The 13,011-nt window shown below is 47.6% G+C and overlaps 1 protein-coding gene across 2 annotated transcripts; it reads right to left on the reverse strand.

The window, feature by feature from the left end:
• Window positions 1-9,227: 9,227 nt before the first annotated feature.
• On the reverse strand, window positions 9,228-12,680 carry LOC100384001 (uncharacterized). Of its 2 annotated transcripts, XM_008675025.4 has the most exons (11): window positions 11,976-12,680; window positions 11,801-11,843; window positions 11,637-11,723; window positions 11,462-11,527; window positions 11,284-11,355; window positions 11,094-11,165; window positions 10,912-10,983; window positions 10,657-10,767; window positions 10,447-10,521; window positions 10,280-10,334; window positions 9,228-10,141 (listed from the first exon to the last, which is right to left on the reverse strand). In XM_008675025.4, the coding sequence occupies exons 1-11, from the start codon at window positions 12,275-12,277 to the stop codon at window positions 9,633-9,635; spliced, it is 1,464 nt and encodes a 487-aa protein (XP_008673247.1). In that variant the 5' UTR covers window positions 12,278-12,680; the 3' UTR covers window positions 9,228-9,632. The 2 variants fall into 2 exon arrangements, with proteins under 2 accessions (XP_008673247.1, NP_001308643.1); NM_001321714.1 differs by having other exon boundaries at window positions 9,302-10,334; window positions 11,976-12,547.
• Window positions 12,681-13,011: the final 331 nt, after the last annotated feature.

The following is a 13,011-nucleotide window of genomic DNA, read 5'->3' on the forward strand; positions in this document are numbered from 1 at the left end:
TTTTTAATTAATTAATGTTATCTTTGTCGTCCATGCAAGAGGATCTCTATTGTGTTTCACAAGATAGAAGCCGCCAAGCACCTGTTCGGTTTTGTGTAGAACTTCACGCTCCTTCATATCCTGATACTTATATCCTTATTCGGATGATGGTGCCTAGCAACAATGATAGCCTGCCATGGACTTAGACGACTAGCCATAGATCTCCCTCAACAACTTATGTGTTGTCGCAACGCACGGGCACCTACCTAGTATATATTAAAAAAACAACGTCACACACCTACTCTAGCGCCCGGTCAGACCTCTCCCGGACAGTATCACGGCCATGAGGGCCCCACATCCTGTCATAAAGCGCACCATTGGATCGCTTTAGCACCTCGTCTTTGACCTGGAAGATTCCACGGTTGAAGTTCTCGTTGGCCCGGTCAAAAACTTTAAAGTGCCTGCATCCCTCACGAGACAAAGCATTCGCAGCCCCCTCGCAAGTAATGAGCGAGGCAAAGGACATGAGGCCCGTCACGATGGACGGGAGTAGCTCCAGTTCCTCCTGCAGCCACCCAAGGAAGCGGAGGCCCACCTCCTCACTAGACGTATCAAAGGGGGTGGTACGTGCACCAAGCTGTCGATACACGTCCACCAGGAACGCGTGTGCTCGGTCGACCCCAGTGCGGGTGGAGGCCTCCTCTTTGTCCAGATAGCCGCGCAAACTCCTGTGCCCCGACTTCGTGTCGGTAGCGCACTTGAGGGCAAGATTGGCCTCGGCACGGGTAGCCTGGGCCTCCGCACGGGCCTTGTCCGCATCTTCCTTTTCCGCCGCAAGCCGGCGGCCGAGGTCCTCTTTTTCGGCAGCAAACTCCGAGGTCAACGCCCCCGATGCAATGTGCTCGGCGAAGGCGGCCGCCTGGCACAAAAGACTGTCAAATTCGAAGCCATAGAAGAAAAACAAACTCCAAGAGGCAAAGATTACTCACGTGTTTTAGCTGCTGCGCAACTGAGCCAGCCACGTCCTTCGCGGTGGTGGCCGAACCAATTTCGCCGCTGGCGCAAAACCTGGACCATGGGTCCTGCGAAACCCCCTTCGCCCCGGTTGCCACGATCACCGGGCCAGCCGCCATCGGCGCTGGGACAACAGCCAGTTGCCCGGACTATGCTCCTGCACCATGGTCATGTCAGAAACCTAGACTCTGTTAAAAAAAGGAAAAAAACTCACCAGCAGGTCCCCGCCCTGTATGGGCGTCGAATATCGCGACCCCGCCCACAAGGTAGTCTTCCACAAAAATATCCATGGAGACTTTGGCGCCACCCACCGCCGTCTCAGCAGCGCGCGGTGGCGAGGGAGGCCTTCGCTCTTGTCTGGGCGCAGCAGGCAGCGGCATGCTGGCGCCGGGCGCGCCAGGCGGAGGCATGCTGGCGCCGGGGGTGGCAGGCTTCTCGCTCGCCTGCACCATTTTGACTTCGTGCCGCGGGTCCCCAACCCTGGCGAACGCCCGGCGTTTCCACGGCGCATCTTGACGATCCTTCTCCATCACTGCCGATACAACAGCAATAACATTCCGTCCGTAAGGGAAAATTTTCATCTCACGAGCTAATCGAGATGTAAACATGTCCTTGCTGGCCGCCCAGGTAATCGGAACATTCCTAGGCCAGTGACCCCCGATAACCTTCAACATTCGCGCGGAAGATTCCCGGAGCTCCGACGAAGACATCGTCTCCTCGGGAACCGCGCAGGTCTCCAACAAATCCGCAGCAAAACGTTTAGAAGCCCTCGACCCCTCACCTGTTGTACCTAATTTCCTCTTCTTGGTGGCCGCGCTCGGCGCTATTCCCCGCAAAGGGCCCACGTCGGCCGTTGTCACCACCTTTTTTTCCCCGGCGGACAACAGCATCGACATCGTCGTCCCCCGGGTAGCCGGCATATGGCAAATGGTTCAACTCAAAAACGCGGTTCAACCTAACAGTTGAACCGCGAATATCCCAACTCCTTGGGTTCTCCGTCTTCGGCACATACTTTCCTACAATCTTCGCGGTCTCGGCCTCCACTTCACGCACAAATGCGGCCGGGTTCTGACCGCGTAAATCCGCCGCAAAGGCAGGACTTTGCACCAACTGGTCGCCCAGGGTCGGCATCCGATGGGGGCACACTTCGCCCAGTACCCAGCCGTGTGCCAAGGGCCACACTCCATAGCCGATAAATTCCTCAACCAAGTCGCGCCCGCTACTCAAGCGGGCAGCATACCGAAGGGCCCCTTCGTCCTTGTCTTCCTCCGCCACCTCGAATCGAGGGAACGCCACATAACAGTGTGAGCATAGAATGGCTGGAGGGAGGCCAGGCAGGTCTTCGACATCACTAGGAGCCACATAGAACCAAAACTCCCACTAGTTGCCCCATTTGTTCCTGGCACAAGGGACTATCTCCACGACTTCAGCCGAAGTCTTCCCAGTCCTCGGCGTGAAGGTGCATGATCCAAATTGTGCTATCTTATTTCCTATTCTCCTTTTCTGCCAATGCAGGCAATAATTCTTGGTGAAGACCTCCACAGACGGCTACCCGCCGTAGGATGTAATGGACCAAACATACTTCGCCAGCACAACCATGGCGTTAGGCGTCAACTGGTGGACCTGCACTTCGAACCTTCGCAACACCTCCGCCACGAAGCGATGTGCCGGGAGGCGAAGACCGGCGACAAAAAAGGCCTCAAAAACAGCCAACTCGCCTTCAGGCTTAAGGATGTCCTCTACACCCGGTGCCCGCCCGATGCCGTCACCAAAGTAACCAAGCCGCTGCATCTCCAGCATGCAGACCGAGGAAATCCTCGAAGTACCGAACTCCATGGTATGGCTAGGCTGCAACTCCATCACCGCCAAATCGCTCAAAGTATCCTCAGACGACGGCACGGTCGTTTGACGCACTCGCAACAGACGAAGAAGAAGACATTGCAACGTACCGTCGACGGCGGCGCGCGGTCTGCTTGATACGGGCCAAATTTCCGAAGTGGGAGAGCAAGGAGGGCAAGCGAGCAGTTTACAAAAGCTAGGGTTTCTACTGCGCAAACGCAAGCTGGAAACAGGCCCGGCCGCGGTCGGCTTTTTATAGGCAAGACGCGACGCCTCGGGAAACATGCAGTCCAACAGTAACACATCCATCTACGGTCACATTTCAAAAAACCCCCGCGGGACCACTTCGAGCGAGGGCAGCGTCTTCACCATCTAGCGGCGGTCTTCGGCACCAGCTGACTTAGTCGAATTGGTCCCTCGGAGGACAAATGTTGGGGCGAAGACGAACACGTCACCCTTCGCTCTTTGACTTCGTCCTCTCATCGTGCAGACGAAAGCTACATCCACATAACACACCAGAACAAGCCGAGGGCGCTGACCGGACGGAGGCTTGTGCGACCCCCTTCGCTCTCGTGTTGCAAGACGAAGGCCCTGCCGATGACTACGGACCTCCCGCGCCCTCATCACCGGGGGAGGCCCATGTGTGATTCAACCCATAGTCATGGGTCTCGCAAGGACAAGTGCGATAAGGGTCGTGTCTGTAATAAGGTTTACCTTAATGACTATCTGTAACCTCCCCTCGGGGGAATATTTTGGGGATAAACTGGGTACTCGAGGGTCTAAACGTCTTTGACAGGGGCAGGCAGCCCCTCGAGTACCTATGAATGCCCCCGTACAGTGCCCATACACGAGAAGATTAACGAAGCTTTTGGCATTCTGTGCTAAACTTTGCAAACACACTTTCCACTTCCCCGTTGGATCAACTTGCCCAGGAAGGCAGGTTCCAACAAAGGCCTATATTTTTTTTCATTTTCATACCCTTGTTTACTTTAGGAAGTAAAGTAATAACTCCATATTTAAGCCTCTCAATTCCCAAATTGCCATTAAAAAAATCCTTGAATATGTTTACAATCTCAACCTTAATAGTATTCTAGAATTCCTAAAAAATCTCTACAGATAAGCCATCAGGACGGGAGCACTGTGTTTTAGGTTGTCCACCACTTTAATCTCGCTAACCGAAAAGGGAGTAGTGAGGCTATCCCTATCATCATCATTCAACTTTTCCATCTCAAGATCATTGATGTTAACAAAATAACTAACTGGAGGCCCAAACAAATTTCTGTACAAATTTGCGGCAACCAAGTTAATTCCCTCCTCGTCTTCCACCAAACCTCCATTATCCATTAAGGATTGAATCTTCAACCTTCTCCTATTCCCATTTGCTTTTAAGTGAAAAATACTTAGTGTTTTCATCCCATTCAACAATGAATCTTTCTCTGGCTATCTACTTCATTTTAACTTCCTCCTCCATAAGGATGCACTTTAATTTGAGTTAACACTCATTTTTGTTCTTTTTCAACATTAAGAAAATCCATCACCTCACTTTTGATATCAAGCTCCTTAATTCTCTCATTAAGATTGGCTTTCATTTTTCTATTTCTCCCTTCTTCATTAATGTTCTAGCCTTTCAAAGTTTTCTTAAGTCTTTTCACCTTCTCCTTCTAGATATCTAAGCTACTTCTGCTCCTCATAGGAAGGGGCCAATTATCCCTAACAATTTTGCTAAAGTTAGGTTTCTTTCTCTAGCACAACTCATATCTAAAATCACATACATCAGCAGTACAGAGCATAAGAGAGACATGATCAGAAAGAAATATGTTTAAGCCTTTAACAACAACATTGTTATACATCAATTCCCAATCCGAACTAACCAGAAACCTATCAAGCATTTCAAAAGTAGGGTTAGCTCTATTACTGGGTAAGGCATAAAGCCTATCTGAAAGCTCCAACTCAATCAAACCATGATGTTCAATAATATAATTAAAAAGAAAGCTCCACCTACTCAAGGTACCAGGTTTATTTATCATTAGATCTCCTCAAAATATTAAAGTCACCCCAAAGATCATACGACCCTTACTTCTAGAGCAAAAGACAAAAATTCACTCAAGGAACTATGTGTATTTCCAGCCTGAGCAGCACCATAGATATTAATAAAATTCCAAAGGAAATCTTTACTTTTATGATAACTGAACAACCAAGCATAAAATACCCTTCAGAATGCTCAATCACATTGAAAGCATCTAGACCCCTGGTTGGTTTTATTGATTAATGACAATGTAAGATTACATGTGACTAACGTGTGTTTTACAGAGCAAATTGTTAGTTAGGTCACATTGCAGGGAGTTACGCTACAACAGTGGAAACAATCCCTTTGATGAGAACTTGAAGCAACGGCTGAAAAAGGCAAATCAAAAGATGAAAGACTTCATATCCTAAGTGTCGAAGGAGTTGTCGGACACTTGGTATAGAGTTAGGACTTCTATTTTTATTTTAGCCGTACTATAAAGAGGGGTTGTGGATGCGTAGTTTGACCAAGAGAAATCTAGTGTAGTGTTGGTGCATGTTCACACTCACAACTATTGCTAGGAGTCACTCTAGAACTCACACGCAAGTTAGAATTGAAAACATGATAGAAAAACTCATGAAAATAAAGTTAGTTGCTGACCTAGGTGCACCGGACTGTCGGGTGGTCCCCTAAACAGCGGGCACGAGAGCGTCCGTGAGCTAACCCTAGCACCCGAAAACCCGAGAGCAATCAATTCTGAACAGTTGAATTTTAGCCAGCACCAGACTGTCCGGTGTGCACCGGACAGACATTGTTCAGTGTTCAGTGCAACTCCACAACAACAGCTAGTTGTCAAAACTAGCCATTGGGAGTGCATAGTTGGTGCACTTGACTGTTTGGTATGCCCATGCGCAGCAGAACTGTGCAACGACTAGTTTTGGTGAGTGGGAGTATTTATATCCCCTCCACCAGCCATATTAATTGTGTTGCTGCGCCAACCACCTAGAAGTTATTGCTAGAGCATTGCAAGTCTATAAAGCCTAGTGAGGTGATTAGCAAAATCATAATCCCATGTTAGAACCTCATTAGTGTGCATGAGAACCACCTAAAGCACACACCACATGCATTAGGCTTCTCTTGGTCAAGTGAAAGTGTATGACTTATTACTCTTGGTGATCAACATCACCTAGACGGCTCGGTGGCGATTGAAGTCCGGAGATCACTCTGGATGATTTGTTGGTGACCCGACTTGATGGTTGTACGCGGTCGTGAGGGATCCACCGTGCTGGAGAGGCAAATGATCATCTCATAGTGACCACTTGGTTCTTGCGAGGACTAAAGGGGAGTGATACCCTTGAGCGGGTGCTCCAATGAGGACTAGTGGAGAGTGCAGACTCTTCGATACCTCGGGAAAAATTAGAGGAGTCTTCTTGTCCCTACTATACTTTCTGCATTTACTTTGAGCATTTTACTTTGTGTATTTGCAATAATGACTTAGTGTTGTTCTCCATTTCATAGCTTTTACTTCTTGCTAGTAGATTCGGTGAAGTTGAGCTCATGTTTAAGGTTTAATCTCTTGTAAGAATTTTATAAAAGTCCAATTCACCCCCTTCTTAGGCACTGTGATCCTTTCAGTATCAAACATATCAGAATTAAAACCCACAAGGAGACCCCCAATCTCCCCCCTAGGAGCAGAATGAAACCACACAAACTTCCTATTAAAGCACAGAGCCTCTAGCCACTTATGGTTAAAGATTTTCTTGTTGGTTTCTTGCAAACCAATGAAATCAATTTTAGGAAGACAGCTCTGACAGCTTCAACTCTGGCTCTAGCTCCTCTAAGGAAACAACTCCCTCCTTGTTATTAGGAAGAGCTTTAGAAAGAGCACCCTATTTGGTTGAAATATAGCTCCTTTTACACCTTTTCCTATGATGTAGCGTCGATGAAGAGAAAACATGGGAGAGAAGTCCGTAGAAGCTCCTTTTTCTAGCTCCCAACTCCTGCTGGTTTTTGAAGAAGCTCTTCACTCTTTTCTAGTAAAAGCCCATCAAAGAGCCTCTCGTTTGGTACCCTACCAAGGAGGGTCTAAATAGACCCTTAGGCCAACTCCAGCCGATTCTCTATCCTATCCCCTATCTTCCCTATCTTATCCCTATTTGAAACATCACTATGTAAACAATATCATATACAATTCCATGTCCCCTATATTATACTACTATCCATCAAATACAATCTTATATAGTTCTAACGGTAAATTATATGCATGCTCACGACTGAATTTTTTGTTTTTAATCTTTTTTTCAACAAAAAATAACATCTAGACCTCTGGATGACTTATTTTGACTTTTGGACCCAATGCTCGGCACCACAGGTCTTGGCGCCGAGGTAGGATGACACGGCAGCTGACGTGGCGCCTAGCTCGGCGCCGCAGATCTTGGCGCCGAGCTAGGACTTAAGCGCTTGGTCGTCACCTTCCTCTCATTTCTCTCACGCCCGCGTCATCTTCTTCTTCGCGCCGCCGCCCACGCCCACCTCTAGCGCGACCGCCCAGCGCCACCGACCCGGACGCCGACGCCGAGCCCAGCGAACGCCGACGCCGAGCCAAGCGCCGTGCACCCAGCCCGACCGCCGACGCCCCCACCCCCGCGTCGGCCCGACCTCCGCCGGCCCCGATCGCTCCGCCCCAACCACTTCATTGCCCGTCCGTCCTACACGCCGCCACTACAAGGTAATGAATTAGTATTTCTGTAGTAATTATTTAGTGGTTAAGTAGTGTTTAGTATTTAGTTAGTATTTACTTTGTTAACTATTTAGTGTTTAGTATTTCAATATTTAGTTAGCACATGTTCTCTTTGGTTAATGCATAGTTAGTTAGCTATTTACTTGTTAGTATATAATTAGCTAGGTATTTATATGTGAGTATATTTAGTCCTTGTATATGTCAGCCATCGCGTTGTTATCTCAGTTGTTGAGTGTGCATGTCAGCCATCGTGTTGTTCGATTCTCTGCATGTTTCAGAAACCTCACCGTATAGGGGAAGTGATGTCGAATTTCTTATTTATTACTTAGTAATATTTAGGTATTAGTAGATGGGTATAGTAATAAGTTAGGCATTAGTTGATAGTGTTAGTCAAATACCATCTTTAATGGTTATTCAGTTATGAATCCGTGTTTGTAATAGATGGACACCCTAGTGACACTATACCATGGAGGAAGCGTGGAGGAAGATGTTTATACGAATGTTAGTTTTGATAGAATGAAGGTGACAATTTGTTTGATGAAAGGCCCTCTTTTGCCCAGATTTTCGCTAGGGCTTGTAAGGAGATTAGTTACAATTTAAATGACCCTGGTATATCGCTTGAGGGTTTGTTGTCCCATGTTGCATCTGGGACAGTTGTCCGACGGTTGATCCTCCATTGGCTCTGAAGATGACTGGGTCAAATATGTCAAAATTGTGAAGACGATTGTTCCTCCATGTTTGGATGTGGTTGTTCGAAAGTTATCATTTGATCATTGCGATGCGCGAGTCGGGTTATCTCCACAAATACCAAATGCTTCTCCTTGTGAAGCACCTTTGTCCGAGCTTCTGGAAGAAGTGGTTGTTGTGCCGGATGCTCAATCGACCACGAACGAGGTTGAGATTTCTCGTCCTGTTCGTGGCGTTTGTGGGGCATCGAATCCGGTGGTACACCCCCAGGAGATCCCATTGACCCAGGATCTAACCCAGGATAATCCTAGTAAGTGTCTTTAACACAAGTATCTCATAAACTGTATAATCGTATTTCAAAAACTATCTAATAAATTGTAGTCATCATATGAACTATATATCCTAGGAGCAACAATCAAAACTAATAATCGAAAAATTACAACCTAATATACAAAACGAATAGGCAAGACATCGTACCTTAGTATACAAAGTATTCCAACTCTAATCTGGTCGTTTTTGAAGAGGATTTGAATGGAGATAAAGTTGAGAAATGAGGAGGGCGCAGCTCTCGGCCAGCGGAACGGCCGATTTATAGGACTTTCTAGCTCAGCGCCAAGATATATGACGTCGAGCTAGGAGACCACGTCGGCGCCACGCCAGCCCTAACCGGCGCTGGCCGCCAACGCCACGTCAGAGCTCGGCGCCATAGCCCATAGCCTATGACGCTGAGTTGTGTTAGCTCGGCGTCATCGTCTATGACGGCGAGCTAAGGGTATAAATCCTGAAATAGGTTTAAATATATATTTTGGTCGAAAAAATGTTAAAAAGAAAAAAATTGGTGCTCACGATGGTAGCACTACGCATGTTTACACAAGCAAGGGTCGTTCTATCATAGATGGGCAGCAAGACGTGCATGGTTGACGAGAGGGTAAATAAATTAAAAGGTTGACGAGACAGGCGATCAAATCAAACAAAACCAAGCACGAACTTCAACATGGTTTAGGCATTTCCATAGACTATCAGCACTAACATGGCTTGCAAAATAATATATATTTCTTTTAAAAGAAGAAAAAAGAAAAACAAGCGCTCCTCAGCCGGAAGAAACCTACTCTACTGCTCTCGGACCTCGGTTCTTTCTTTTGGTAGCTGGCACCACACGTGTAACTTCTCCAGCACAGACAGATCGTGCTGCACAATGGCCATATGAATTCGTTCATGACCATGGTAGACTTCTCTTCCTATCTTGTACTTGCACACACTCCAGCAGCTCCTAACTTCGCCGTTCATGCGCGCGCGCGTACGAGGCCACGAAAAATCCCAATGGAACTTTGCAGCCTCAGAAATCGTACTTGATGACCGATTGCAGGCTTATGGCAGATCCATCTGGAGTTTCGTTGCTCGGGAAGGGGAGTAGAGGCGCACGACGATCGTTATTCCCGTGGCCAGCGCGAATATCAGAGCGAGAATGATCATCAGAGCAGAGCTCCTGGACTCCATGGTCGTCGCGACGCCACCTTCTCCCTGCACTTTGCTGACCAGGTCATTGTGCTCCCTCAGCTCACCGTTAGTGTAATCTTGCTCTGTCTTCATCCCCGTTTCGTTGGGTCTCGGAAAGTCCAGCTCTTTCTTCACTACTGTTGGCTTAACCAACGATGACAGTGCTGGTGAGCTGGCAAGTTCAGGGAGTGCTACCAGATCTTTCTTTTCGTCCTGCTCGAGCTCACCCTTGTCCGCGATTGCTCTTTCACCTTTCTCTGCTTCTGTTTCTGCAAGAGCATCTTCGGTGTCTGTAACAGTATCTTCAGTGTCTGTAACAACATCTTCTGTCTCTGCAACAGTATCATCTTCTTCAGTGTCTGCAACAGCACCTCCAGTTTCTGTAACAGTATCAGTAACCATGTCATCTAAGAGTTGGTCTTGATGCATCATCAGCTGTGCCGTCGGCGTGTTCTCCATCGATTCAGCCTCTTGGGCACCACCACCACACTCATCATTATGCTTGCTGAGGATGATACCTGGACCGTTGACGCCGAGCTTGCTTCCATCAGAGGCCTCCATATCTTTATTATCCTAAAAAAACCACACAAGCACAAAAAATAAGGATGCATGACATGGCATTGATGACCAAAATTTTGACCAGGCATTGCAGCAGGTTCCAAAATTTTGACCGAGAAACAAATACTTTTGGGGCTATCTCTTTCTCCAAGTCCTTCTTGCTTGAGTCCTCTTCCTCCACCTTCTCCACGCTTCCACTGACCTGTTGTAGCAAAAAAAATTACAAGGACATGCAAAGATAAGAATGCAGCAGTGAGGCTCCAGACTTCCAGAGAATGCCCATGCAACTATGCAAGCACTACAGCACACAGGTTTCAGCTTTCAGAGTGTTACATACCAAACAAACTTTGATCATTTCCTGCATGATGGCTTTGACAGGGTCCCTGCTCGAATTCTGATCGATTCTTTCAACGTGATCAATTTTCTCAACATGTTCATTGTCCTCACACTAAAACCCAAAAGAATGAAAATAAATTAATATAAGGCACTTGCAACAACCACTGCGCACTGATCTCGGCATGCTTAGCAAACAAGAAGGCTATGACAATAGGGTTTCAACGTTCACAGTTATGCTTTGCAAACAAGAACTAACCATATCATGCGCACTGATCTCAACATGGTTGCTGCTTGACTTCTGGTCAACTTCTTCGACATGTTCTTTGTCCTGAAACTCAAATTCAGAAGAAATAATGAACAGAAGGCTATGACAATCACAGCATAAATAGCATAAGACGTTTCAGTTTTCCCAATGTTGCATAGCAAACAAATGCTAACCAGATCGTGTTTGTGAACCTCGACAGGATTGCTGCCTGAATTCTCATCGTTTTTCTCTTCATGCTTGCTCTCCTAAAACCCAATTAAGTCACTTAAATAATCCCAATTAAGCCATTAAATAATCGCAGTGCATGCAAAATAGCATAAATGTTTCAGTTTTCCCAAAGTTGCATAGCAAACAAACACTAACCTGATCGTGCATTTGGACCTCGGCAGGATTGATACCTGAATTCTCATCAATTTTCCCGTCATGCTTGCTCTCCTGAAACCATACCCCCAAATGAAGCCATTTAAATAATCACAGCGCATGTAAAATACAATATTGATTCGAGGGAAGTTCATTGAAACGTTCGCACACAGAAACACACCGATTGATCTGCAGTGATTTCACCATCCTTGTGAATCTGATGGCTTTCCTCTGACGCGTTGCCATCCTGACACCATTATTCAGAAGATTTTAAAGAGAGGTCACTACAATGACAAAACATGTAGTATATGACAATACCCCAATAAACAAAGTTATCAACAATTATGCATACTAACCAATCTACCGGATCCAATATCTGTGTTGCCCACGCTCAAGATCTCATTAGACTGACTAAGCTTCTGCACCAATGAGCCACCCTGAACCTACAAATTCGAACCAATTTTTTTTGCATGTAAAAAGATTCACTTTCCATCAATGAATGCGACAGATGACTCCTCACCTTCCCATCCTCGACAATTCCGCCATCCAAACCCTCTACTTTCCTGCAAAGAATTGACCCCAAACAAGCCGTTCTTTTCAGCTCCAACGCCCAGGAAACAATACAGCCCATCTTATATTCATTCTTATAAAAGTTAACGAATTTCAAAGCGGCTCTGAACAGATGCGAGATGTACGCTGGCAGCCGGCGATCAGGCTGGTCCACGGAGCCACCCTTGTTGCCGTGGCGTGAGCGGCGCCACGCGAGGACGGCGGCCCCGACGACGGCCGCTCCGCCGATGAGCAGCAGCGCCCCGACACCGTGCGGCGCCCGCGCGCGCACGCGGAACTTCATGCCGCCGCCGCCGCCGGCGCCAGCGCCCTTCCTCTCGGCGGCAGCTCCGGCTGCCTTCTCCTCCTCCCGATGCTGCTGCTGCCCCCGCGGTTCTTGGGCGGCGCCAAGTGCGTGGCCTCCGACAGCCCAGCCGCCACCTTCCATGACAAGGGCGTGCGGCGGCGAATTAAAGATCACGCGGCTTGGATGACAATCCTTCGCCTCGTCCTAGTTATGTGGTTCGGGGTTGGTGCGCGCCGGTCCAGTTTCTCCTACGTGTGTTCTTGCGCGCGTTCTAGAGGAGAGAGAGGAGGAGGTGTCCAGGTTTTAGGGTGCGTGGGTGGGAGAAGGGCCGGTCGGGTCGCATGGCCACTCGTCGATGCATCGCAGCTCGCAGAGTCAGCCGCTCGGACCCAGAACTCTCGGATCCTCAACGAACTGGGAGGGAGGGAAAGTGTCGTTGGACTGCCGAAATCAAGGCTAACCTGCCTGCGTGTGCTCTTAATTGCTCCATGGACCGCGGTAAAGTTTTTGTTATCCGTAGTTTTGTGGACATAAATTGTGATCAAAGCTGTGTTTTTTTTAATCAAACTTTCGAGGAAAACCTCTCAGAGGGTCACGAGCTGGCACACGTGTTTCTGACCGCCGGCATAAAGGAGAGGTGAAGACAAGACTGTGCCGTCTGCGTCGTGACACGTGATACGGAGATGTACGACGCATCATGAGACCCTTCCAAAATGCCAAAATGAAAATCCTGATAGCAACATAGAGACAACACCTCGATCCTATTTAGCATGATTTAACTTTTGTAGCCAAAACTTTTTTGAGTTGTCGTTCATAAAAACTACTTTTTAACTAGCATATTAGGTCCCAGTTTTTAGATTTGGTTTCCAAAAATT

This window comes from Zea mays, chromosome 3, assembly GCF_902167145.1.
Source record: "Zea mays cultivar B73 chromosome 3, Zm-B73-REFERENCE-NAM-5.0, whole genome shotgun sequence".
Taxonomy (NCBI): Eukaryota; Viridiplantae; Streptophyta; class Magnoliopsida; order Poales; family Poaceae; genus Zea; species Zea mays.

Excerpts from the sequence above, each read along its gene's own strand:
- LOC100384001 (NM_001321714.1), bottom strand. The coding sequence starts at position 12,277 with ATGGAAGGTGGCGGCTGGGCTGTCGGAGGCCACGCACTTGGCGCCGCC. Across the intron at positions 10,984-11,093 it reads AGGTTCACAAACACGATCTG|GACAAAGAACATGTCGAAGA; the intron begins GTTAGCATTTGT and ends TTTGAGTTTCAG. Across the intron at positions 10,335-10,446 it reads AGAAAGAGATAGCCCCAAAA|GATAATAAAGATATGGAGGC; the intron begins GTATTTGTTTCT and ends TGGTTTTTTTAG.